At 44.6% G+C, this 23,713-nt stretch overlaps 1 protein-coding gene across 6 annotated transcripts in view; it reads left to right on the top strand.

Annotated features, from left to right (window-relative positions):
- SLC35D4 (solute carrier family 35 member D4) overlaps window positions 1–23,713 on the top strand; it is a 119,687-nt gene that overhangs the window by 53,018 nt on the left and 42,956 nt on the right. For 5 of the 6 annotated variants that reach the window (XR_013338542.1, XR_013338543.1, XM_077778207.1 and 2 more), the window contains 5 exons: window positions 840–885; window positions 2,706–2,741; window positions 5,431–5,465; window positions 15,547–15,616; window positions 20,198–20,291. Coding sequence is in view for 4 of the 6 variants with exons in the window: in XM_077778207.1 (XP_077634333.1) it covers window positions 840–885; window positions 2,706–2,741; window positions 5,431–5,465; window positions 15,547–15,616; window positions 20,198–20,291 (281 nt within the window). In the remaining 2 variants the exon portion in view is untranslated. The remainder of the gene's footprint in view (window positions 1–839; window positions 886–2,705; window positions 2,742–5,430; window positions 5,466–15,546; window positions 15,617–20,197; window positions 20,292–23,713) is intronic. The other variant, XM_077778205.1, reaches the window with a different exon arrangement.

Genomic DNA, 23,713 nt, shown 5'->3' with positions numbered 1-23,713 from the left:
ATTTAGACCTTATCATATATGTCCACTTTTCAGTGACCCTGAGCTATAGGAAGGGTCCACAGGCCAGCTGTCCACAGGAATCTATCCCCAAAACCAAGAACACACTTTGCATACTGTATGTTAGCCAATCTGACAATAAACTATATTTAAAAAAAAAAAAGACCAGGTGTCAAGATTAAAATTACATGGGCATTTTCTGATCTGATTTTCCTGTTCTGGAGTTTTCCTCAAATGTTTCCATTTCTGATATAGTCTCCTCTTTTTCTCAACCAACATTAATTAACTCACCGTGGCTGGGGCCCCACTCGCTGAAGCCTACTTGCGAAATGCCAGTTGGTCTTCTCGAAAAGTGGTGGGGAAGATCCAGAAGTTTGTGCCAGAAATACTCTTTCAGCAGTGTACCCAAAGGAAAGTAAGAGTGGGGGGCGGTTGGATAAAAGGCCCATCTGACTTTATTTCAAGTCATATACTCAGTGTTTCCTGTCTGCAGTCGTGGAGGGAGGGCAATGCCCTGACTTTGTTACACACAGTTCAGAGATCCAGGGTATTTCTTTCCCCTGGGCGCCCTGCAAAGGAAGCGGAAAGCTTCCTGTTAATTGTCTCCTGCTGATCATGAGCCTTCCTGGCCCAGCACTCTCCTGTACCCAAACGGTTATCACAGGGATTGTGGCTTTCACATCCTCGAGCCCTCCAGTGTTGTTGTCGCCCCCTGTTGGCGCTGGGTGAGCCTTGTGGGAAGGGCAGCCCTTGTGCATGTGGATTTCATGCTTCCCCGGAATTGCCTGCAGCCCCTTCTGCAGAATGCCCTGTGCCAGTAACATCCATTGCTTTGTTTTCAGGAGCTTATAAGATATTGCAGAAGTCCCGGAAACCCAATGCATTAAGGTAAACTTTTAATTTTTTTTGTTTATTCCTTTTTTTTTTTTTTTTTTTGAGAAAGAGATAGAGAGCAGGAGGGGAGGAGCAGAGAGAGAGGGAGACAGAATCCCGAGTAGGCTCTGTGCTGACAGCACAGTTGCGGGGTCTGAACCCATGAACCATGAGAGCATGACCTGAGCTGAAGTCAAGAGTCAGATGTGCAACTGATTGAGCCACCCAGGTGCCCTTAAGGTAAACTTTAATTAGTTCATTTATTATTATTTTTTTTAATGTTTATTTTTGAGAGAGATAGAGACAGAGTGCAAGCTAGGGAAGGGCAGAGAGAGAGGGAGAATCTGAAGCAGGTTCTAGGCTCCACATCTAGCCCGATGTGGGGCTCAGATTCATGAGCTGTGAGATCATGACCTGAGCCAAAGTCAGGCGCTTAACTGATTGTGCCACCCAGGTACCCTAAGGTAAACTTTTGAAGTGTGGTGGGTTCTTGTTGGTTAAAGCAAAGAGGTGAGGCCCATGGTGTTGTGAGCTTGTTCCATTAAGCCAGAAACTCTGCAGGTCAGGGTTGTGGTGAGGGCACAGCAGCCTGGCGCCCCCAGAGCCGTTTGTCCTGCTGTTGGGCATTCCAGGCAGGGTCCACCAGCACCTGATCGTACCAGTGACGTGTGAAGAACAGGGGAACCTCTACCCTCTTCATTTAGGAGCCAGTCAGACGACATTTTTGTAAAAATGACATCACTTGCTGCTTTGGGCCTTAGTTTACTTCTAACAACTCAGAGACCAACTCTTTTTTTTCTTGCTTCCTCAGCCCCTTCCTAACTTGACTTTGATTAGACCCAGAAGTTCCCCAGTCTGTTTTGGGGTAAAATGAGGCCTCTTTTGTGGGCAGTCAACGTACCAGCCTTGGCAAATGTAAATGAAAGAGACAGAGTCCCAGTGTGGGCTGGGCTGCATCTGGGAGGTCAGAGACCCTAGACTGGCCCCGCTGGCCTCTCGGTTTCAGGACCCACCGGCGGGTCTGAAGGGAAGGACCCCTGGAAGAAGGTTATACACTCGGAGGCTGTGACTTGGGTCCCTAGGGCACCTTTTGTTCTTTTAATGAAGTGTTTCTGCAGCAAAAAGCCAGTGGAGTTGCCAGATAAAATACAGAATGCCCAGTTAAATTTGAATTTCAGATAAGTAGTGAAGCCTTTTTTTAGTGTAGCTATGTCCTATGCAATATTTGGAACATACTTAAACGTGACTCTTTATCTGAGATTTAGATTTATTTGGGTGTCCTGTATTTTTACTGGTCAAATATGGCAGCCCCAGGAGCTAGTCCAGTGGCCTGAGAGCTGGCATTCTTTTTAAGTGGCAAAGGTACACATGGAAGATAATCTGCCACAGGTGAACATGCATGTGATACCACCAAACTAGGAAACATGTTTTAAAAATGAGCCAGGGGCATCTGGGTAGCTCAGTCCATTAAGCATCTGACTTCTGCTCAGGTCATGATCTCACAGTCCATGAGTTCGAGCTCTGTGTCGTGCTCTGTGCTGACAGCTCAGAGCCTGGAGCCTGCTTCGGATTCTGTGTCTCCCTCTCTCTCTGTCCCTCCCCCATACTCTGTCTCTCTCAAAAATAAAAAAAACATTAAAAAATTTTTTTAAATGAGCCAGGAACTAGTTTTGAATATAAAGTACTCTTCATACCATTTATTGACAATTTTGAAATGTAGATACGTAACCCTAGATATAGTTTATTAGTAGAAGATAATGACTATTTTGTGTCTGTAAAACACTTCTACTATTCCACATGTTTTATCTTTTTTTTTCTTTTTTCTCATTCCTTAGTGACATTGACCAGCAGTACTTAAACTATATGTTCAGGTAAAATATAATTTACATTTTCAAAGAACAACTCATGTCTTTCTAGCACTAATTGAGTTTTATTTTCCAATAATATTTTGATTAGGGTGTTCGGAGCCAATATGCCTACCAGAAAGGCAAGCTAAATAATTTGTGAGATGACTGGAAGTTGAGGAAACCAAATCTTAGTTCTGTCCGTAGACCAGGCAAGAGGGTCCTCTGTCTGGCTCCATATTTCCAAAGGCCATGCTTTTCCCCATGGCTTATGGAGTCTGGAAGGCTCAGGGGACGTTTCTTCCCAGGGCCATCTAGCCCGAGACTGAAAATTCCCTGCTCAGATGGTCCCGAGCTTGATTCGAAGGCCTACTTGGGTCTGTCTTTCCAACTCTTTGCTAGACCCAAGGAGTGTCCAAAGACAGGCTCTTAGTGGGGTTGGGGGCTGTGCGTGGAAGGCAGCCTTGGAGGCTGATGTGTGCACACACAGTGTGTGAGGCCGTAGTGTGCAGGATGGAGCCTGGGATGGAAAGAGAAAGGGGTTTGCTGGGAGTTAGGAGCCAGAGGCTGGATCTGTCCATGCGGCCACATTCTGAAATGAAGCTCTGGGAACTCCAGGAATTCTGAATTCTAATCTAGACTTCAAGGTTGTTTTGAAGGTATACGTACTTATTAAGATAGAATGAAGTTTGAGGCTTGATTTATAATATTTGAATATGGTGTATGGACTGCTGTTTGTATACCCTCAGCCCAAGCCAAGCAAAGTCTAGGGCTCTGTCTGCTAAATAGAACAGCTGGCTGGTACTCTCAACAATAGCCAAAACATGGAAAGAACCTAAGTGTCCATCAACTGACAAATGGATCAAGAAGATGTGGTTTATCTATACAATGGAATACTACATGGCAATGAGAAACAATGAAATCTGGCCATGTGTGGCAACATGGATGGACCTTGAGGGTGTTATGCTGAGCGAAATAAGTCAGGCAGAGAAGGACAAATACCATATGTTTGCACATATAGGTGGATTAGGAGGAAGTTAACGGAGGACGAAGCTGGAGAAGGGGAAAAATAGTGGGGGAGAGGGAGGGAGGCAAACCATGAGAGACTCTTGAATGCTGAGAACAAACTGAGGGCTGATGGGGGTGGGTTGGAGGGGAAGGGGGGTGATGGGCGTGGAGGAGGGCACTTGTAGGGATGAGCACTGGGTGTTATATGGAAACCAACTTGACAATAAACTATTTAAGGAAAAAAAAAAAAGAACAGCTAGCTGGTGTTTTTGGAGATTCGTGGTCGATGGCCATGCCTGTGGGGCCTCGCTAAGAAGGAGGGTGAGCTCTGCCGTGAGGACCCAAGGTGGCACTAATGCAGCCACACTTGGGAAAATGACCCTGGCTGGGGATGTGTCTGTCAGCATTTGGTCGTGTGGGCTTCTGCAGGAAGTTAATCTGAAAATGTTCAACATGAGCTGGATTCTCTGTCTGCAGATAAAGCTCATAAATATCTTAGTTTATTAAAATGCCTTTTTTTGAGAAGATCCACCCCAAGCATGGCCATGGGCCTCTTTTGTACTCTGCTGAAAACAATCATTAGTTCCACTCTGCCCAGACATAACAGCTGCTTTTTCAGGAGACTCTTCTGAAAATGCAGAAGGCTCTTGATGTTTAAAATGTGTCCGTGACATCGGAACACGTTGGCAGTTCTTTTTCTCCCCAGAACTTAGAGTTCACTCGTGCGACAAAGGAATAAGGGGATGGAAAATGGAAAAGTGAGCCTCAGTGACCCCCAACTCAGTCCCCTGCCAGCCCAGCTCCTTCCCCTCCAGTAAGGACACTCATTGCCTGTGAGTCTGGTGCCCGAAGCTTCCTGGCTGGGCCTGCCCTGCACCCCACTGAAGGCAGGGTTCCATTTCCAAGTCCTTCAGTACAAGTGATGAAGATATGTGAATCAGAACCAAGGCCGCCGTTCAGTTTCCCATGGGCACTGAGGCCATCAGCCCCCAGAGGTCTGGGATCCCTCAGATCCCTCCAGCAGCTGTGCTGGTCTGTGCCAGCCAGGAGCTCTGCCTGCCAGGGCCAACAACTGGTTTGATCCCACTTTAAAAATTTTTTTTTTTTAGTTTACTTATTTATTTTGAGAGAGAGCACAAGCAGGGCAGAGGCAGAGAGAAAGAGAATCCCAAGCAGGCTCCACACCACCAGTGCAGAGCCTGACGCAGGTTCAACTCATGAACCACAGGATCCTGACCTGAGCCAAAGTCAGACACTTAACTGCCTGAGCCACCCATGCACCCTGGAAATTTAACTTCCCTCTACAAATTTAATTTTTGTAGCAAAAGTAGATTCAGCTCACATCCAACAGCTATTTTTTAGATTGCAGCCTATTTGTAATTCAGAGTTTGCTTTGTTTAGCTTACAAATATTCTTGGAAGATTAAGTGAGTGTGATAATACTCGGTGGTATAGATGACCTCAGAGTGGGGCATAGATCCTTAGTCTGTCACAGGGTACATTCATCCCTCTTGCCAAAATCTGAGGCATCTCAAGAGATTCTCACCCTTTCACTGATGAGTTGAATTTAGGCAGAATGAGACCATTCAGTGCAGATAATTTGCACTGAGGCAAATTTCACCCTTTTTGGGTAGAATGGGTGGAAATGTACGTTGTTATTTTTCAGTGCTGGAGAAGACTTCTTCACTGCTCTGCTGTTTCTTTTTCAGTGTGGTGCTTCTGGCATTTGCATCTCACCCCACAGGTAAGTCCGTTTGTTTTGTGGCCCATTCAACCCAGTGCTCTGACACTGCCTTCCTCCCCATTATATCCCTAAGGGACATTTTGAAGTTGTTGTTTTTTGGGGTTTTTTTTTGCGGGGGGGGGGGGTTGTTTTTGTTTTTGAGAAAGAGAGAGAGAAAGACAGAGTATAAGTGGGGGAGAGGCAGAGAGAGAGGGAGACACAGAATCTGAAACAGGCTCCAGGCTCTGAGCTGTCAACACAGAGCCTGATGCAGGGCTGGAACTCGTGAACTGTAAGATCATGAGCCGAAGTCTGATACTTAGCCGACTGAGCCACTCAGGTGCCCCAAGGGACATTTTGTAAGAGAATGTGGTTTGCCTTCCAGGATGGAAGCTCAGGGGCTAGGTATGGCCAGTGTACTTGAAACTGGTCTCGATGACTGGCTGTGGATTTATCACCCATGAATTTATTCTTACCCTTTCTTGAATTTTGTTGTCTGTGTTTTCATCTGGTGTGGTCTCAGATGCACAGACAGGCTTATTATCTGCCAAATAAATTGGTGCGCATCTTCTCCACTTCTAAAGTTCCTTCTTTAAGCATCTAGAATTGCTCTTCAATCCTACTGCTAAAGGATTTGGTGAGAAAGTTCAAATTCACCCTACTTCTGACTGACATCCTTTCATACCTTTTTATTGTATATTATCCTACAATATTCAAGATTCCAGATTAAGGAAGTCAACTTTTAAAGCTTATCTTTACCTTGTTGCTGTCTTAGTTACTCTATAGTGGTTTTTCAGATTCAGGAATTGCCCACAATACTCTATTCCATTATGGCTTTTTACCGTGTTTTGAAGTTGGTGCCAAAGATAATGAAATAGTATCTGCATGCAGTAAGGCTGGAAATACACGTTTCTTGGTCTTGCTCCTTAAACTAATGTTTGTTGGTTGGCGGTTTGCTGTGCCTGAGGCATTTGTGGAGCCCTTGGAGTCTCCGTTAAAACGAGAAAGGTGAACTGGGTTATTTCTAAGGCCTTTTCTACCCCAAACAATAACAGCTTTCTGTTGGTGCTTTTAGCTGCTTCAAACTATTTGAACTAGTATCCTGAGGGAACTGTCGAGAGTGACTCAGTGTTTCTAGATTGTCTGTGACCCATACAAACCATGCCTCCTGAGGATAATTTGAATTACCTTTTTCTCAAGGCATTAGTCTACACTTGCCCACACTGATGCGCATCTATTTTCTGCCCGTTCCCACAGCCTGGTGTTCTCTCCCGACTTTAAGGTTTGCTGTAGAGCGCTCTCTGCACTCTCATGTGTCGAAAGCCTATCCTTTGTAAAATAAAAATCATATAAAACCCACGGTGTTGACCCTGAACAGATTCTGCTCACCATTACTGCTGGGTGTCTGCCTTTACACGTGCCTCTTGTCATTCTGTCGCGCAGCCAGGAGGTTGCCACCCAACAGATATTGCAAGGCCTCCTAAGGAACCTCCCCTTTGAGATGTGTTTTGACCAAAACCTTTGGAAAGTTCCCTGGTTCTGCCTGATTTGCATGCTTATTGGCTCCCTGAGTGATTACTGGTGGATTGGGGCGAATAGTTCTCACCTAAAGAAATCACCCTGCCTTTCAACCAAAAGGTGATGCTTCTTTGTTTGTTACTCATGATTCTCAGAGCTGGAAGGAATCTTAGTGATTTATCCATGGTGCTGCCATATTTTACACATGAGGAAATTGAAACCCAGAGCAGTTAAGGGATGTGGCCAAGATGGTGCAGAGGAGGTGAGTAGCAGAGAGACAGGGGTTTAGGTCTCCTGAGCCTTCTCTGAGGTTTTTCTTTTTAAATGCTTCTTTTTCAGTGATCCTGCAGTTTATATTATAAAGTCTCAGGAGTGAGTGAATACTTTCAGTGTTACCTAACTTCCTTCTGGAGCTGCTCTTGGTTTTGATGAGATTTTTGGGGTGATAGTGGGGTCCAGAGCTGATGACCAAGAAAGAATTCTTTTTTTTTTCATTAAAATGTTTTTGTAATTTATTGTCAAGTTGGTTTCCATATAACACTCAGTGCTCATCCCAACAAGTGCCCTCCTCCATGCCCATCACCCCCCCCACCCCCTTCCTCACCCCCATCAGCCCTCAGTTTGTTCTCAGTATTCAAGAGTCTCATGGTTTGCCTCCCTCCTTCTCCCCAACTATTTTTCCCCTTCCCCTCCCCCTTGGTCCTCTGTTAAGTTTCTCCTGTTCCATATATGAGTGAAAACAAATGGTATCTGTCCTTCTCTGCCTTATTTTGCTCAGCATAACACCCTCTAGTTCCATCCACGTTGCTACAAATGGCCAGATTTCATTCTAAGAAAGAATTCTTGAAGATGTCTTCGTGCAAAAAGGTGGTTTTCTTAAAGCATGGGGACAGGACCCGTGGGCAGAAAGAGCTGCCCCGGGACCCTGAAGAGACTGGTTATATACTATGAAGCTGGGGGAGGTAAAGTCCTTGGGAAGTTTGTAGTGAGATTTTCATATGCTAAAGAAGACTCCCAGGATAGTGGAGGCCTAGGTGTTGTCAAGCTAAGCTTGTTTTTCCCTCTAGCAAATCATTAGCATTAAGACAGTAGGGAGTTCCTGGAGAAAAGTTTTACTCTGCCAGCCTTAAGTATCTGTCAATGGGCTTCAGGTTATAAGGAAATTGAGTTCTATCTGCCATTTCTGTCATCACTTTGGAGAGGTGAAGGAGACTTAGGTCCTGCAGGACTATGATCTCTATCAGTTAACCATTTGTTTTTCCCCTTTCCTTTGTTCTTGGGCAGCCAGGAGTGCCTGAGGAACAGCACACGTATCCCATCTCGGGAGGGGGGGAGCAAGTTGTGGCCTATCAGCTTGCCTTATGCGCCCTCATCAGGTTGAGGGCCATTTTGTCTCCCAGTTTCTGAGCACAGTGATGCTGTTAGTAGTTTATAAGGTTTGGCCAACATTCCCACATTTCACCTTGAGTTATTGCTAAACTTTTAAATCAGTGCAAGAATATCTTGGGCACTTACTTACTCTCTGGGAACACAAAGTGGTCAGCAGCCTGTGGTTGCAGAATGGCCTAGGCAGAAGAGTAATTTAAAATAGGCCCCAGATTTTTTTTTCGAGGGGATGAAAATGTTCTGGAATTTGGTAGTGGTGATGGTGATGGCTGTACACCTCTGTTAATATGCTAAAAACCACTGAATTGTACACTTTATTTTTTTAAATGTTGATTTTTGAGAGAGAGGCAGAGATAGAGCATGAGCAGCGGGAGGGACAAAGAGAGAGGGAGACACAGAACTCAAAGCAGGCTCCAGGCTCTGTGCTGTCAGTCAGCACAGAGGCCAACATGGGGCTTGAACTTATGAACCATGAGATCATGACCTGAGCTGAAGTTGGATGCTCAACCAACTGAGCCACCCAGGAGCCCCTGAATTGTACACTTTAAAAGGGTGAATTATATCTCAATTTTTAAAAATGTATAGGGGATCAAAAACAAAAACAAATCACTCTTATTTGAGAACCTGTTTGGAACTCAGTTATACTGTTACAGAATCTGGTCTGGATCACCCAGCAGAAAAACCAAGCAGCACTTGGAGGTCTTTGAAGGCAGGGGGTTTAATTCACACTGGTGGGCTCAGAGGAGATCACCCTCTAGATGTCTGAGCCCTGAGCTTAAGTAGAGGTAACAATTTTCAGTCTGTTCCAGCGGCTCTTGGGATAGGAAGGAAAACCCGGAATGGGATTTTTCAGGCAGGGACTGGAATTCCCTTATCAGTCCTGTCAGCCATCTTATAACAGATTTTTCCCTATCAATACCAGACAAATATATTTACAAAAATTAATTTTCCTCTAGATTATATTAAACAAGAACAACAACAACTGAATGGACATCAGATGCTCACCCCCCCATTCCTTTCCACAGGCTTTGACCGCATGGTGTGGTGAATGACTGAGGGTAGGTCTGGTGGGCTGCTCAGTGAGTTGTAAAGCCTGTGGGGTTCATCAGAGAGAGACTCTGTATGCTTTCCTGGAAGGACTCCTGAGTGCAAGTTTGTGTGTTGCAGTTTTCAGGGAGCTAAGGCAATTATCTTTGGAGGGGCCAGGTAAAGAAAATTGTGCTCCTGAGAAGGATTTTGCTGACCTGTGAGACTGGCTGTGATCCTGGTGTCAGTAGCTGAGGTGGTCTCTGCCTCCCTTGCTTTAGGTGGCTGAGGCTCCCAGTGAAGGGATGCCCCAGAGCTGGAGGGTTCCGGAATCCTTCGGGCCTAAGTAACCATCATAGCAGGGCTCCAGGAAAGGCCCTGGCAAAGGTGGGTGTGGGTTGTAGACAAATTGGTGGCAGCCTTCCAGAAGAAGCCAACAGTTTCCATCTATACCAGCACCAATTCAGCTTTTAATCCATGAGCATCCCAGGGAAACATCCCAGGGAAACACTGTAAAACCACCCCTACTTCTGTGGTATGAAGGTACTCTGTGTGTGGTCAACATGATCCCGTTTGCTGCTTTCTTAGAACATCTAGAAATTGTGAGCCAAGGGGCCTTAAAAATGTCTGTGGCTGTTTCTCTTTTCAGCTCTGGTCAGTGGAGTGCCATTGACTTGAAACCTTAGTATCAAGGGGCTGGTCCTTAAGTGCCTGCTTGCATCGGGGCTGTTGAGTAGCAAAACAGTCCTGACTAGAGTAGGGAGGCTGTTTGTGAAAACCACATGAAAAGTCACTGTCTAGGTTTTGATTCACTTTAACTTTTCAAAACTCTCAGGGTTGCCACACACCGTTGCGGTCTAGGCTTACAGTGCCCTGCCCTTTGAAGTTGGGTAGTGCACAACCCTAGCAGCTGTAAGCAGTGGCTTGTTGCTTCAAAAAGCAGTCAGGCACAGTAAATGGCTGTATTTGTTTGGTAGAGTGGATAACTCAGGCACATAGATATATTAAGGTAGAAATGTGGTATGAGAGATGATGGAGGCTCAGAATCTAGAAGAGGACCTTGGGATCAGTTTTTCTCAGATTTATAAGCCCAAGTCAATTACCCTAAGCTTTTTGATGGGTCCTGGTGATGTCTTCTCATAGCAGTATACAATTATTACAGAGTTTAAGCAAATAAAACACCTGAGGAAAATCTCTCTCCTCCAGAGGTATTCAAGGACTGCTGTGATGGGGCAGCTCCAATTCATTAATTAGCCTTCTCATTGTACCCATGAGTAGTCTAGCCCCTTTTTAAATTAGAACAACCCTTTATTCTTCCCCACTTGCTTATTACACTTTCCATCTAGAATGTCCACTGAGGGGCCTGAGTATTAGGGAGGACATGTTCCTGGTTCCCCACACCTGCACCAGTTGAGGCCCAGTGTTCTTATGAAGGGTCTATTAACAATTGCTGACATTTTAATTTTTCTTTATAAGTTTATTTATTTTTGAGAGGAGGGGAGGGACAGAAAGAGAGAGGAAGAGAGGATCCCAAGCAGGCTCTGCACGGTCAACACAGAGCCTGATGTGGGACTCAAACTCGAACTGTGAGATCACGACCTGAGCCGAAATCAAGAGTTGAACGCTTAACCGACTGAGCCACCCAGGTGCCCCCAACAGTTGCTGATATTTTTAAAGCAGGGCTTTTTTCCCTTTAGTTTCCTTCCACCTCTTTTTTTAAACTTGTATCTTAATTATTTAGTAGAACTTTTAAAACGTTAAAAAAATGGAGGTATAATTTACATATATGATATGCACCTATCTTATGTGTACCGCTTGATCAATTTTGACGAATGTATACACCCGTGTAGCTTACACTCCCATCAAGGCATAGACCATTTCTGTCACTGTAGGAAGTTTCCACTTGCCCTTTCTTCATTACTCCCTTCTTACCTAGCACCAAAGCCACCACAATCTGATTTCTGTTACCATAAATAAGTTCTGTTTATTCTAGAGCCTCATAAAAATGGAAACACACCGGAAGTATTCCTTTGTGTCTTGCTCTTTCATTCAATCTAGTGTTCAGAGATTCATCTAGGCTGTTGTACGTATCACCAGTTTATTCCCTCTGATTGCTGAGGAGGGTGCTAGTGTATAATTATACCACCTTTTGTTCACCTGCTGATGCTGACCTGGGCTGGGCTGTTTCCAGTTTGGGGCTGTTGTGAATAAAGTTTTCATGAACATTCTTCTGCAGGGCTTTTTGTCTCATGGATAAATTCTTAGGAGTAGAATTTCTGTGTCTTAGAGTAGATGTAGATTTAACTTTTTAAGAAAGTGTCAGTTTTCTAAAGTGTTTATACCAGTTTACACCCCTACTCAGCAATGTCTGAGAGTTCCAGTTGCTCCACGTCTTCACTAACAATTGGTGTTGTCGGTCTTATTATAGCTAGTCTTTGTGGTCGCTTGATGGTGCTTTTGAATGAGCTGCCCTTCTCATTCCTGAGTGACTAGAAAGAGAGGCGTTTTTGTAGATGCGGATGATGGGCCTTTGGGACACACTTTTGGAGTGCATGTTGAAAGATAAGCATTTTTATAGCTGCAGATGATGGGCCTTTGGGACACAGCTTTGGTGTGCATCAGGACATGGTGGTAGGGATTGGGTAGATAGTTCTCTTTAATTCAGGCCCTGCCACTTTTCCCCCTTTGGGCATTGGGTTTGCTTCTTGGTGAACGAAATCTACCTTCCCCTCTAATCTTTCAACCTCATGATTCATGCAGAGGCTTCAAGAATCTTGGAACCTTGCTTCCCCTTGGACCATTTTAAGCACTAGTAGTTTGTATTGTGTATTTGTATTGGGCCCCTCTGTTGTATACTCAAGGAGAGATAATTTCAAGGGTCCAGGAGAGCAGAGGGAACCACAGGAATCTGACCCATAAATGGCCTTGTTACCTGGTGTGCCTATTGCTCATGTGTGAGATAAAGCAAGGAGCACTAATTACTTCTTGGAACTGACTTTCCATTTACCTGCCAGTTCCGAGGGCTACAGTGTGGGGAGGGGAAGTTGTCCTGATGTTCAAATATTGTAAGTCTTGAATGTGGTAAGATTGTGCCACACTTTTCACCATGGCAATTTCATGCTCTATGATTTTCAGAGAATTTGAATTCACTTCCTCACCCAGAAAGTCAGCAGATTTTAACTGGAGCATAAAAGTGAAGGTTCATGTCATGATGACCACCAGGTATTATATGGAAGGGTTGAATCACTATATTGTACATCTGAAACTAATACTACATTGTATGTTAACTGAAATTTAAATTAAAAAAGTGAGGGCTCAATTAGAACTTTATTGCCTAAGCTGCCTGTTGCTGCTACAAAATATGTTTATGACTGTTGAACTACTGAATCTGAGCTTAATTTGTGTAGTCCACAATTGCTGGTGCAGGAGTGTGCTCTTCGAAGCATCTTTACCAATTTTTTAGGTCCCTGGAATTTGTTCTATTGAGGTTGGGCCAGCCAGCCACACACTGCCTCATCTTCAGGGCCATTTGTCGTGTGGTCATTAACCTTTGCTGTTTAGAGGTTGGCATGCACTCTCTTTGTTCAAGAACTCTAGTAAAATAGGAGCCAGGCTGAAGGCATCAGAGGGGAAGCATTTGAGGCAAAATTAAAGACCAGCATAGCCAACTGGAAAGTGGAACATTCTTTGCAGGGGAAGTAAGAGGAGTTGAGGTATTTCAGATACTCTTGGTTCAGTACTGTTTATTGGGGGTTGGTCCTAACACAGTGGATATGAGTAAGGTCCAGTCCTGCCTCTCAAGGACTTGATGGTTACAAAAAAAGAGACAGGCATGATCAACTAGTACCACATGAGAAATGTGTAGAGGTTACAGAAATGGCTCAAAGATAAGCCATTCTCTCTCTCAATAATTTATAGGATAAGTTTTTAGGATTTGGGTGAAGGTTATCACGTGACTGGTAAATTCCCTAGGACTGTGATTTTTCCTTTGCCTTCCCCCCTCCCAGCCCACTTCTGACCACTCCACTGCTCGTTAGAACCCCTCAGCAGCCTGTGCTAGGTCAGAAAGGCTGCCACTGCTTCGCGAACCCCATTCACGTCCCTGGAGCATTTCTTATGACAGCCTGGGTGCAGAGAGGAGGCGGTGCCAGAAGAATCTCGAGGTCCTGCACTTGATTGATCCCCTCTCTGCCCCTCCTCCTCATCACACTGACTGCACTGCAGTTTCTCTGAAACTGAAAGGGAAATTGGAACAGGGCCAAGAACCACAGCTGCCAGAGAGAGAGAGAGCAAACCCTGCATGGACCTTCGCCTCACTGGCCTGAATGGGGGGCTCTGGGTCTGGGATGCCTAGGGTTACCTCACTGTCGCCTCTGTGTGGAAAGGGACTTCCACAGATACCATGTTTTTCATGCACTAGATGTCTGAGCCTGATGGTGTCATGTGCAAAGCCCCTCCACCAGTGCAGATCCGTGTAGACAAGAGAAGTGCTCAGGGGAGTTGTGACAGGAAGAAAGCCAGAGCTCTGAGCCTCTTGTCGGGCTGCACAAAAACCAGGTCCCAAGAGATGCACCCTTTTGTGGCTAAGAACACACACGTATGCACAAACAAAACAAAAGAATAGTTGTGATTAGATGAATGGATCAAGAAGATGTGGTTTATCTATACCATGGAATACTACATGGCAATGAGAAAGAATGAAATCTGGTCCTGTGTAGCAACATGGATGGACCTTGAGGGTGTTATGCTGAGCGAAATAAGTCAGGCAGAGAAGGACAAATATCATATGTTTGCACGTATAGGAGGATTAGGAGGAACTTGACGGAGGAACAAGGGGGAGAAGAAGGGCAGAAATGGTGGGGGAAAGGGAGAGAAGCAAACCATGAGAGACTCTTGAATGCTGACAAAAACTGAGGACTGATGGATGTGGGGGGAGGGGGGGATGGGCATGGAGGAGGACACTTGTGGGGATGAGCACTGAGTGTTATGTGGAAACTAATTTGACAATAAACTATTAAAAAAAAAAAAAAAGAATAGTTGTGATTAAAAACCCTCTAGGGAACTAGAATTCAGGACTCTTTACCAAGAGGTGGATGAATGATTTGAAATCAGTTAGGTCTTGGAGGAAGTGTAGCAGCCCATCGCGTCTTGTTCTGAAACTCTTGATTAGTAAGTTCAGTGACAAAGGCATTCCTGCCTGTATGTTGCATGCACACCTAACATATGGTGAGTCTTAGGGAGACCAGCCTTCGCTGCTCCAGTCCATCCAGATCCAGAGAGACAGACCGAAGCCTGGGGGTCTGGAAGGTCTGGCTCCCCCAGAGTCTCAGAAATTCCAGATTTGGAAGGATTAGGCTATCTGCTGTGGAAATGCTTAATTCCTTTCCTCTGGACATTTTTGGAAGGCTTTTTGCTTTTTTAATCTCCTGACTTCTTGTTTGTGACCAAGTTCAAATTCCAGAGAGGGAAGCAGCCAATATGTGTGATTATTTCCTCTTGCACCAAGTGGAACTAGAAGAATGGACTGACTTCACTAGAAATAAATGTACCCTTTGGACCTTACACCCAAATGAGTAAGCACGGTCGTTCTGGCCCCTGCGCCGTTTGTGCAGTAATTAAACACAAAATGGAAAAAAGATGTCAGAGGCATGCATTCAGTCTTTTTTTAGACATAGGCAGGAAAGAATAGAATAATCCTTAAGGAAAAAAAAAAAGATTCTTTTTGTCCTGCACTCCGCCTTGGGCCAGGATGGCCTCCTGGTGACGAGGAGATTGTAGGGTTTGGAGTGACTGGGGTGTACCTCCTGGCTTCACAGTTCAAGAGTTGTAGAATCCTAGACAAATCCCTTAACTTGTCTGAGCACCAGTTAAATGGGGGATGATAAAACACCACACAGTAGTTATAGGGACTGAAAGAGGTGTTGTACATAAAGCTTTTAGCATAGGGCCCTTCACAGGACGAAATCTTGCCAAATAGGCATTATGAGCATCACGCTATTATTTTAAGACAATGCCACTAATCTAGAAGCCCTGGGAATGCCAGAGTGAATTCAGTGCCATGCAGCTCTGCTCAGATAGTTGCTGTGCTAAAAAATGTCGCCTTGCATTTTCCAGGACAGTTAGGGGCTGAGGGGCGTGTGCACCATTGTCTCACTCTTGCTGTGCCCTTCAGGTGATCTCTTCAGGGTCCCGGACTTTCCGTTCCTGTATTTCTACAGGTTCCATGGAAGCTGCTGTGCCAGGTAAGCTTAATAGAAAGCCCCTGGCACTATTAATCTGTATGTGTGTGTACTGCCTGCTGTCTTCGTCAAGTCTAGGGTCATTGCCAGTTATCCAGAGGAGGGGCAGAAGAGAGTGGTGGCCATGCAAGTCTGGAAGCAGCTTTCTCGGCCATCAGCACGTTGTCATGAACATCCTCGGGTGCTCGGGGCCAGTGTGGGGCCCGGGGTACCGTGTCCTGCACAAGTTCCTTGACCAGGGCCGTAGTTTTCAAACTTGCAGAAGAGCCAAGATTGCCCCAGTGTTTTTCTCTCCACAAGAGATTCTTATTTCTTTTTTAATATTTATTTATTTTGGGGAGGGGAGAGTACTCGAGCAGGGGAGGGGCAAAGAGAGTAGGAGACAGAGAATTCCAATACAAGGGCTCGAACCCATGAGCCAAGATCATGACCTGAGTTGAAACCAAAAGTTGGATGTTCAAATGATGGAGCCACCCAGGCACCCCTCCACAGGCAATTCTAAAACAGAACTTCAGTGTATAAAATGATGCATTGGATTCTGTTCAAGGGAAGACTTGGGTTCGGAATTGCACCCATTCAGCTACCTCCTTGGTCCCTGCCTTTTCCCTAGAGAACAATCTCTAAAAAGCTTTGACTGAATCCTAAGACCCTGAGAAACAGGTTTTGGAAACCGGTGACTAGGAGACATCTAGACAACAAAGTGACCCTTAATACTTGGCCTTGGGAGATCTTCAGACCAATGGGATGGATACACATAGATGGAGTTCATACTCACTCTCTCCCCTCTCTCCTGCCATGATCCCCACTTCACTTAACTTTATTGTGCTGAGAAATGGACAGCCTCATGGCGTGTGTTCTGATATGGTGGGAAGTCCAGTCTTGGGTTGAATTCCAACCTTGCTGCTTGCTAATTTGTTTGCTCTTTGAGCAAGCTGCCCTAGCTCTCCCAAGCATTAGTTTAGTTTCCTCATCTGTAAAATGGAAAGGTAATACCTGCACAGGGTGCTTGTGTATACTCACTAAGATGCGTGAACCCTAAGCATCATGCCTGGCCCAGTAAATGATGGCCGTTATTATTATCTGCTCAGCTTGACTGTAAATAAAATGTCAACAGACCATGGGCAGTTGCCAAGCCAGACCCCTTATTCCTGTGCCTTGTGAGGCAGTGATTCTTCCCAGAGGCAAAAAGCTGGTGTGTGGCTGGCTATTTCTGATTTAGGGGTGTGTTAGGACAAAAACGTATCAATATTGTACAGTTTGCTTTTGCATTTGAGCCTCAGAGTGATTTATTTATCATCCTCCGCTAAGTTCCAGGAAATTACTGACACGAGTCATCTACTCTGTTCCTGTCGATGTGGTCAGGACTTGTCGGCTGCCCATTAGCTAGGACTGGGTGGCGTGAGCGTTAGTGCTGCTCTGGTGTCCGTGTACTTGTTTTGGGGCTGGTTATTTGGCAGCACCAGAAAACACAGTGCACAGGGAAGGGCACCCATTGTTTGGTTATTTGGAATAGAGCAGCCCAGTTCACAGCCCATTGATGCTGGCCTCGTGGGGTGATATTCTAGCTCCATTTCTGCCCCCTCTTAATCTGCAACTTTCTTATAACCCAACATGAAAAATCAGGGTTTTTATACTTAAAAAATTTGGAAATCTTTGTGTGAATTGATGTAACTGTATTACATTCTACCCCCTGGGTTTCAGGACAAAGCTTGACCTCTTTTAAGAATGTGTCAGTTTCTCCCATGTCATTGATGATTCCTCCATGACCATGTGTCAGACTAAGAGTTGTCACCTTCAGAGGCCCTAGAGGAGCTCAGAAGGAGTCACTGAGGCCTGAAGGACTGTGGTAGCCATAACCTAGAGATACATTAATGGGGAGCCCAAGTTCTTTTACTTCTGGGCTCCTCCTACTGCTTTTCAGATCTCCCTCCACAGGGAGGGGTAGAGAGCTGAGTGTGGAAAGAGAAAGAGAGGGACCCATGAGTAATTTAGAATTGAGTCACAGGCATACCAGGCAAGGGATGGGAAGGAGTCGTGGATGCTTTCCCAAGTGTGTCGGGCACAGACCTGAGTAGCTCTGTTCTAGCAGTGTGCAGAGGGGATAGAGGACGTGGAATTATGCCCATCTTCTGGCTGGAGGTGGAGAGGAGAGGGGAGGATCGGAGGGGAGGGGGTGTGGAAGACAGCACAGGCACACGGGAAGTTGTTATGTCCCTGGAGGCAGGGGTGGACGCCCCCAGGAGGAGCCCTGGAGTGTTGGCCGCCTCACTTTCCACTCCGAACCTCACAGTGGCTGTGAGCACCTGCAGCATCTCTTCTGTCTCTTGAGTCAAGAATATATCTTCAGGGGTGCCTGGGTGGCTCAGTCGGTTAAGTGTCCGACTTTGGCTCAGGTCATGATCTCATAGTTCGTGGGTTCGAGTCCTGCGTCAGGCTCTGTGTTGAACGCTTGCTGAATTGCTTCTCTGTCTCCTTCTCTCTCTGCCCCTTCCCTGCTCATGCACTGTTTCACTCTGTCTCTTAAAAATAAATAACTATAAAAAAATTTTTTTTAAAAAACGTATCTTCATGGTGAAATTTGAAGCACTGTGTAGGACCTTTATTTCCTAATTATATTTTAGGGAGAGAGAGCACATGTGCAAGTCGGGGAGAGGGGCAGAGGGAGAGAGAAAGAGAGAGAGAAAATCTTAAGCAGACTCCATGCTCAATGTGGAGCCCATTGCAAGGCTTGATCCCATGACTCTGGGATCATGACCTGAACCAAAATCAAGAGTCAGTTCCTCAACTGACTGAGCCACCCAGCTGCTCTGTACTGTGGGGAACCTTCGAACAAACCAGAAAACCTGGACTCGAATTGTGCCTGGGCCTCAGTTTGTTAATAAGGTGAGATTTGGGGCTGGGGAGCCTTTCTTTTCTGGAAGTCTCTGATTTCCATAAGGTAGGATGAGGACCACTATGCTTATACCTGCTTTAACAACAGGCAAGAACCTGAGGCAAGAAAAAAAGATCAACAGAGAGATTTGGTCAAGGTTAAGAGGGTCAGTGGGCACAGCCCAGGTCACTCCATTTCCAGCCGGCTGCTTAGCCACCAGGCTTCCTTGCCTTTCGGGTGTGAATGACTGACTGTCTTCATCCATAGCTGCCCAGCCTCCCGTGACTGCAGATGCGAATCTGAGCAAACTTTGCAGGTCATCAGAGTCCAACAGGCTGAAATATACACAAGGGAACCTTCATCCCTATCCTTGGTCCTGCCCCAAGAATGCGGCTGTAAACTAATCTAATGATGTGAAGGCACACGTTTCTGTGAAATTTGGCCTTATCCGTGTTTAATTCAACCCAGCCAGTAAACTGTCAAACATTTATGGAATACCTACGATGACCAAGATACCATGTTTGGCTCTGTTGGGGAAATCAGAGAAGTCCAAGATTGGGCCCTGCCCTCTCAGAGCTCCTGGTCTATGTTGGAGCCACACACCACACAGATGGCAGGGTGGCACCTGGGCCCTGGAGGTACAAATGAGGTACAGCTCGTATGACCTGGTTCTCTAGTTGGGGTAGCACTGCGGTCATATCTCTTGCTTTTCAATTTCTAATAAAAGTCACATTCAAGCCCCCACTTGATATAGTTACAGGAAGTCGGCCTCTATCATGGAGTCTCTCTTCTCTAATTGCCCTGCTTCCGAATGCAAGGAAGAGTGACCATTCTGTTTGGAGTGCCCTTTGCTTCATCCTTGGCCACACCGTGATGTTTTAAAAAATGGCAGTGGAGGCGCCTGGGTGGCTCAGTTGGTTAAGCGGCCGGCTTTGGCTCAGGTCATGATCTCACGGTTCATGGGTTCGAGCCCCACATAGGGCTCTGTGCTGACAGCTCAGAGCCTGAAGCCTGCTTCCCATTCTATCTCTCTCTCTCTCTCAAAAATAAATAAAGCATTTTAAAAAATTAAAAACAGAAAAAGGAATCCAGTGGAGGCTACTACTTAACCTGTCCACTGCTAGGCTGCCGCAGACCCCTAGGTGTCCCATAAGATGTGGTCTCTCAGGTCACACAGATGGGCTTGGGCATCATTCCCAAAGCATAGCTTCTNGGGGGCAGGACCTCTGCTCCTGGACCCAGTCCTCCCCTTTAGATTCTTACCTTGAACCCAGGAGCTGATCCAGACCCTCTGTTCCCATATGGTGAGTTTTACTGTGGTAGTCTTTTTCTGGCAGTTTGTTCTGCTTGGGGAAAAAAAAAAAAATGGAAGCTCTACCTTGGCAAGCACTAAGCTCCAGAAATAATATGGGAGGGAGCGGGAGGTATTGTCCTCCACGTTTTTTTTCTTTCATGATTTAGCCAGAGATTTCCCAAGTTTCTACACTCCCTCCCCTCTTGCCCCCACCCAGTGAAACACTCTTATCATAGCTCATAAAATTATTTTCATGGTTTTTTAAATATTTGATATTTTTATCCAGAGATCACTAGAAAGCACAGATGAGATAGAGGTTCTGTAATAATTAGAAACTGGCTGGTAAAATGTGACAGAAAATAGCTATTGGCTAAAGGAAGACAAGCCTCACTAACAAAAGAATATTTTCTCCTTCCAGTGGAATTTTAGGATTTTTTCTCATGCTCAGCACAGTGAAGCTAAAAAGCCTTATGGCCCCAGGGCAGTGTGCAGCCTGGATTTTCTTTGCTAAGGTAAGAAAGAGGGAAGGAGTGGGAAAAATAAACCTTAGGAGCCTTCATGTCCAGTGTTCTTGAAGCATGTGATCTTCCTGAAATCATTTCTAGTCATTGGCCTTGAGCCTGATCCCTCAACTCATTCCAGTAACGATTTTTGAGGTCTTCTGCCTATTTTATCAGCATGACATAATCTTTATCACACTCCTGGAAGGGCTAATCCCCTTAACTCCCCTAAGCCTTCATTTCCCCATCTGAACATGAGAGGCTTTGCCCCGCCCCAAATCTCTCAGTCTTCTCCAGTTCTACAAGACTGGATTCCTGGATGCAGGTTTTCTCTTCCTTCCTTGGGGGGTGTCACAGTGTCCAGAGCCCAAGTGACTTGCCTGACAGGTCTCAGTCTGTCAGGGGTGATAGAGAAAGGAAGACAGACAGATGGCCAGGTGGGAGGACTTTGATGGAATCTTCAAACAACAGAGTATTATAGGAATGTCCGTTGCGTATCTCATGACTATGGTTGAGGCATACGATAGAGAAATGGGGAAGAAAGAAACAGAAAAAGCAGCTGGGGGTTGCTCAGTGGTGACTGAGATGCTCTGGGACTAAGCATATTCTAGTGGAGCATGTCATTCATTTCTCTCATGTCTGTGAAAGAGTCAAGCTGTAGAGCCCTAGGTGTGTTGTTTCTGAGAAATGAGATTTCTTTTTTTTTTTTTTTAAATGTTTTAATGTTGATTTATATGTGTGAGAGAGAGAGAAACACAGAGTGTGATGGGCAGAGAGACAGAGGCAAAATCTATAGCAGGCTCCAGGCTTTGAACTGTCAGCACAGAGCCCAATGTGGGACTAGAACTCATGAATCATGAGATCATGACCTGAGCCAAAGTCAGACACGTAGCCAACTGAGCCACCCAAGTGCCCCTGAGAAATGAGGTTTCTTAACTTAACCTAATGAAATAATCATTTAAGCTGAGAACTTCTCTCATCTTTATGTTTGTTGGTTGATTTTCCCCCCCAGAAAACAAAAACAAACATTTTTCTTTGAAAACAACATTTCACAGCAATATTTTCACTTGTATAGTTCTGCTTTTTAACAGCATTAATACTTCTAATTACAGCAAAATGTAAAGAGTGGCTGAGATACTGACTTCTAGCATGACAGAATGAGGAGGTGGACAAATCCTCCTCGCAAAAAGTAATTGGAAACTGGAAAAAGATTTTCAAAAATATCCATTTCAGCTCTCTAAAAATTGACCAAAGCCATGCAACAAACTGGGAAGCAAACATTTGTTCATGAAAACTGTTAAACTTTTGGTAGGAACAGCGTGAGCCTATGACGTTCTTACCTCAGGTTGCTCCCATTCCCTCCTCCCCAGCTCTGTCAGTGTGTTATTTCAACCAGAGCAGGGCAGGCTGTGAAAATCAGCCAGCTTTGCTGCCACTTCCAGAATATTCTATTTGGAGTATTTTTAGTTAAAGTGGTCACGGCCATGGTAAATCAGTAGGAAGAGCCAGTAACTCCACTATCTTGAGTTTACAGTCCTCTTTGGGGCAAGCAATGGACCAGTGGTCTAGCTGGGGACTTATTAGGTAGTTCGGGGAGGTGAGACAGCCATCAGGGGCCTGATAGCTCTCTAGGTGTCCCAGATTGACCGGAGTCTGTGTGCATGAGTAGCAGAGATGGAGTGTGCCCAAAATACCCACATGTCCCTGGCCAGCAGAGCCTGCGTGCACACAGAGGAGATGAGACAGAGCAGCAGAAAGTAGACCTGGGGCAAACATGAAAACCTTCAGCCTGAAGTTTGAATGTACTCCCCAGTCCACACACAGAAGCAGAGAGGAGAAGCCTTTCTGGATGAAGGTGTTTGAGCAAAACCTCTGACTAGTCTTTGCTAAGCGACGCAGACATGAGGATGACTTCTAGAAAGCCAGAAAAAGCTTAAAAATAAAAAAAAGAAAAAAATTGAGTAAGGACACCAGCAACTGTACCTTATGTAGAAGACTGATCTTGTAGACTTAGTCCAGGCAAATTACTATATAAGCAAAACAACAATACCAACAACAATGCTCTGGGAAAAAGTCAGAATTCAGGTTGCTACCATATGTGATCTAAAATGTCCAACATTCAACAAAAAATTTAGGGACATTCAAAAAAACAAGAAAACATGATCCATACACAGGAAAAAGGCACTTAATAGGAACTGTGTCTGTGTCTTTCCTCAGATGTAGGACTTCGTAGAAAAAGACTGCAAAGCAGCTATAATACCCTTAGGAAACCATATTTGAAGAATTAAAAGAAAGACTCAATGAATAAAGAATCTCAATAAAGAGAGATGATTTAGAAAACAAAAAACCAAGTGGAAATTCTGGAGTTGAGAAGTACAATAACTTAAATGAAATGAGCAGTTCTCTAGAGCTGAGTAACAGACTTAAAGGGCAGAAGGAAAAATAAGTAAACTGAATGGTGAGGCAAAAGAAATTATTCAATCTAAAGAACAAAGATTGTTTAATAATTGAAGAAATAGAAACAGAGGCTCAGAGACCTGTGGGACAACACCAAGCATATCAATATATATGTTGTAAGAGTTCCAGAAGAAGAGGAAAGCGGTGTAGAAAAAAATACAATCAACAGATGACTTCTCATCAAAAACAGTGGAAGTCAGAAGGCAATAAGACAGCATATTCCTACTGAGAGAAAAATCTATCAACCAGGAATTCTGTGTACAGCTAAGCTGTCCTTCAAAGATGAATGAGAAATAAAGCCATTCCCAGATAAAGACTAAAGATTTATTGCTAGCAGCTGTATCAATAATTATATTAAATGTGAACAGACTAAATACCCCACTCAAAAAGTAAATGATTCCAGATTGGATAAAAAAGCAAGACCTGCCTATATGCTGTCTACAGAGGACACACCTTAGATTTCAAGACACAAATAGGATGAAAGTAAAAGCATAAAAAAAATCATCATGCAAGAAGTAGTTTGCTAGCTGGAGTGACTATATTAAAATCAGACAAAATAGACTTTATGATGGGAAATATTAGGGAAAAACAAAGATATTTATTAATGATAAAAGGATTAATACATTAGAAAGATATGACAATGATAAATGTATACACACCTAACAACAGCAGCCCAAAACGTATGAAGCAAAAAGTGACAGAAGAGAAAGGAGAAATAAAGTAATCAACAGTAATAGTTGGAGATTCCAATATTACATTCTCAAAAGTTCATAGAACAATTAGATAGAAAAGCAAGGGTGTAGAAGGTACAGATGACTTGAACAATACTGTCCACCAACTTGTCATAACTGATAATGGGACACTCCATCCACTGATTGCAGAAAACATTCTTCTCAAACATACATGGAACATTCTTTATGATAAACACTGTGCTGGGTCACAAAACAAGTCTTAGTAAATTTAAAAAGATTGAACTC

This window comes from Crocuta crocuta, unplaced genomic scaffold (genome assembly GCF_008692635.1).
Source record: "Crocuta crocuta isolate KB4526 unplaced genomic scaffold, BGI_CrCroc_1.0 scaffold26, whole genome shotgun sequence".
Lineage (NCBI taxonomy): Eukaryota > Metazoa > Chordata > Mammalia > Carnivora > Hyaenidae > Crocuta > Crocuta crocuta.
Note: the sequence above shows the minus strand (reverse complement) of the source record. Positions and strands in the feature narration are given on the sequence as shown.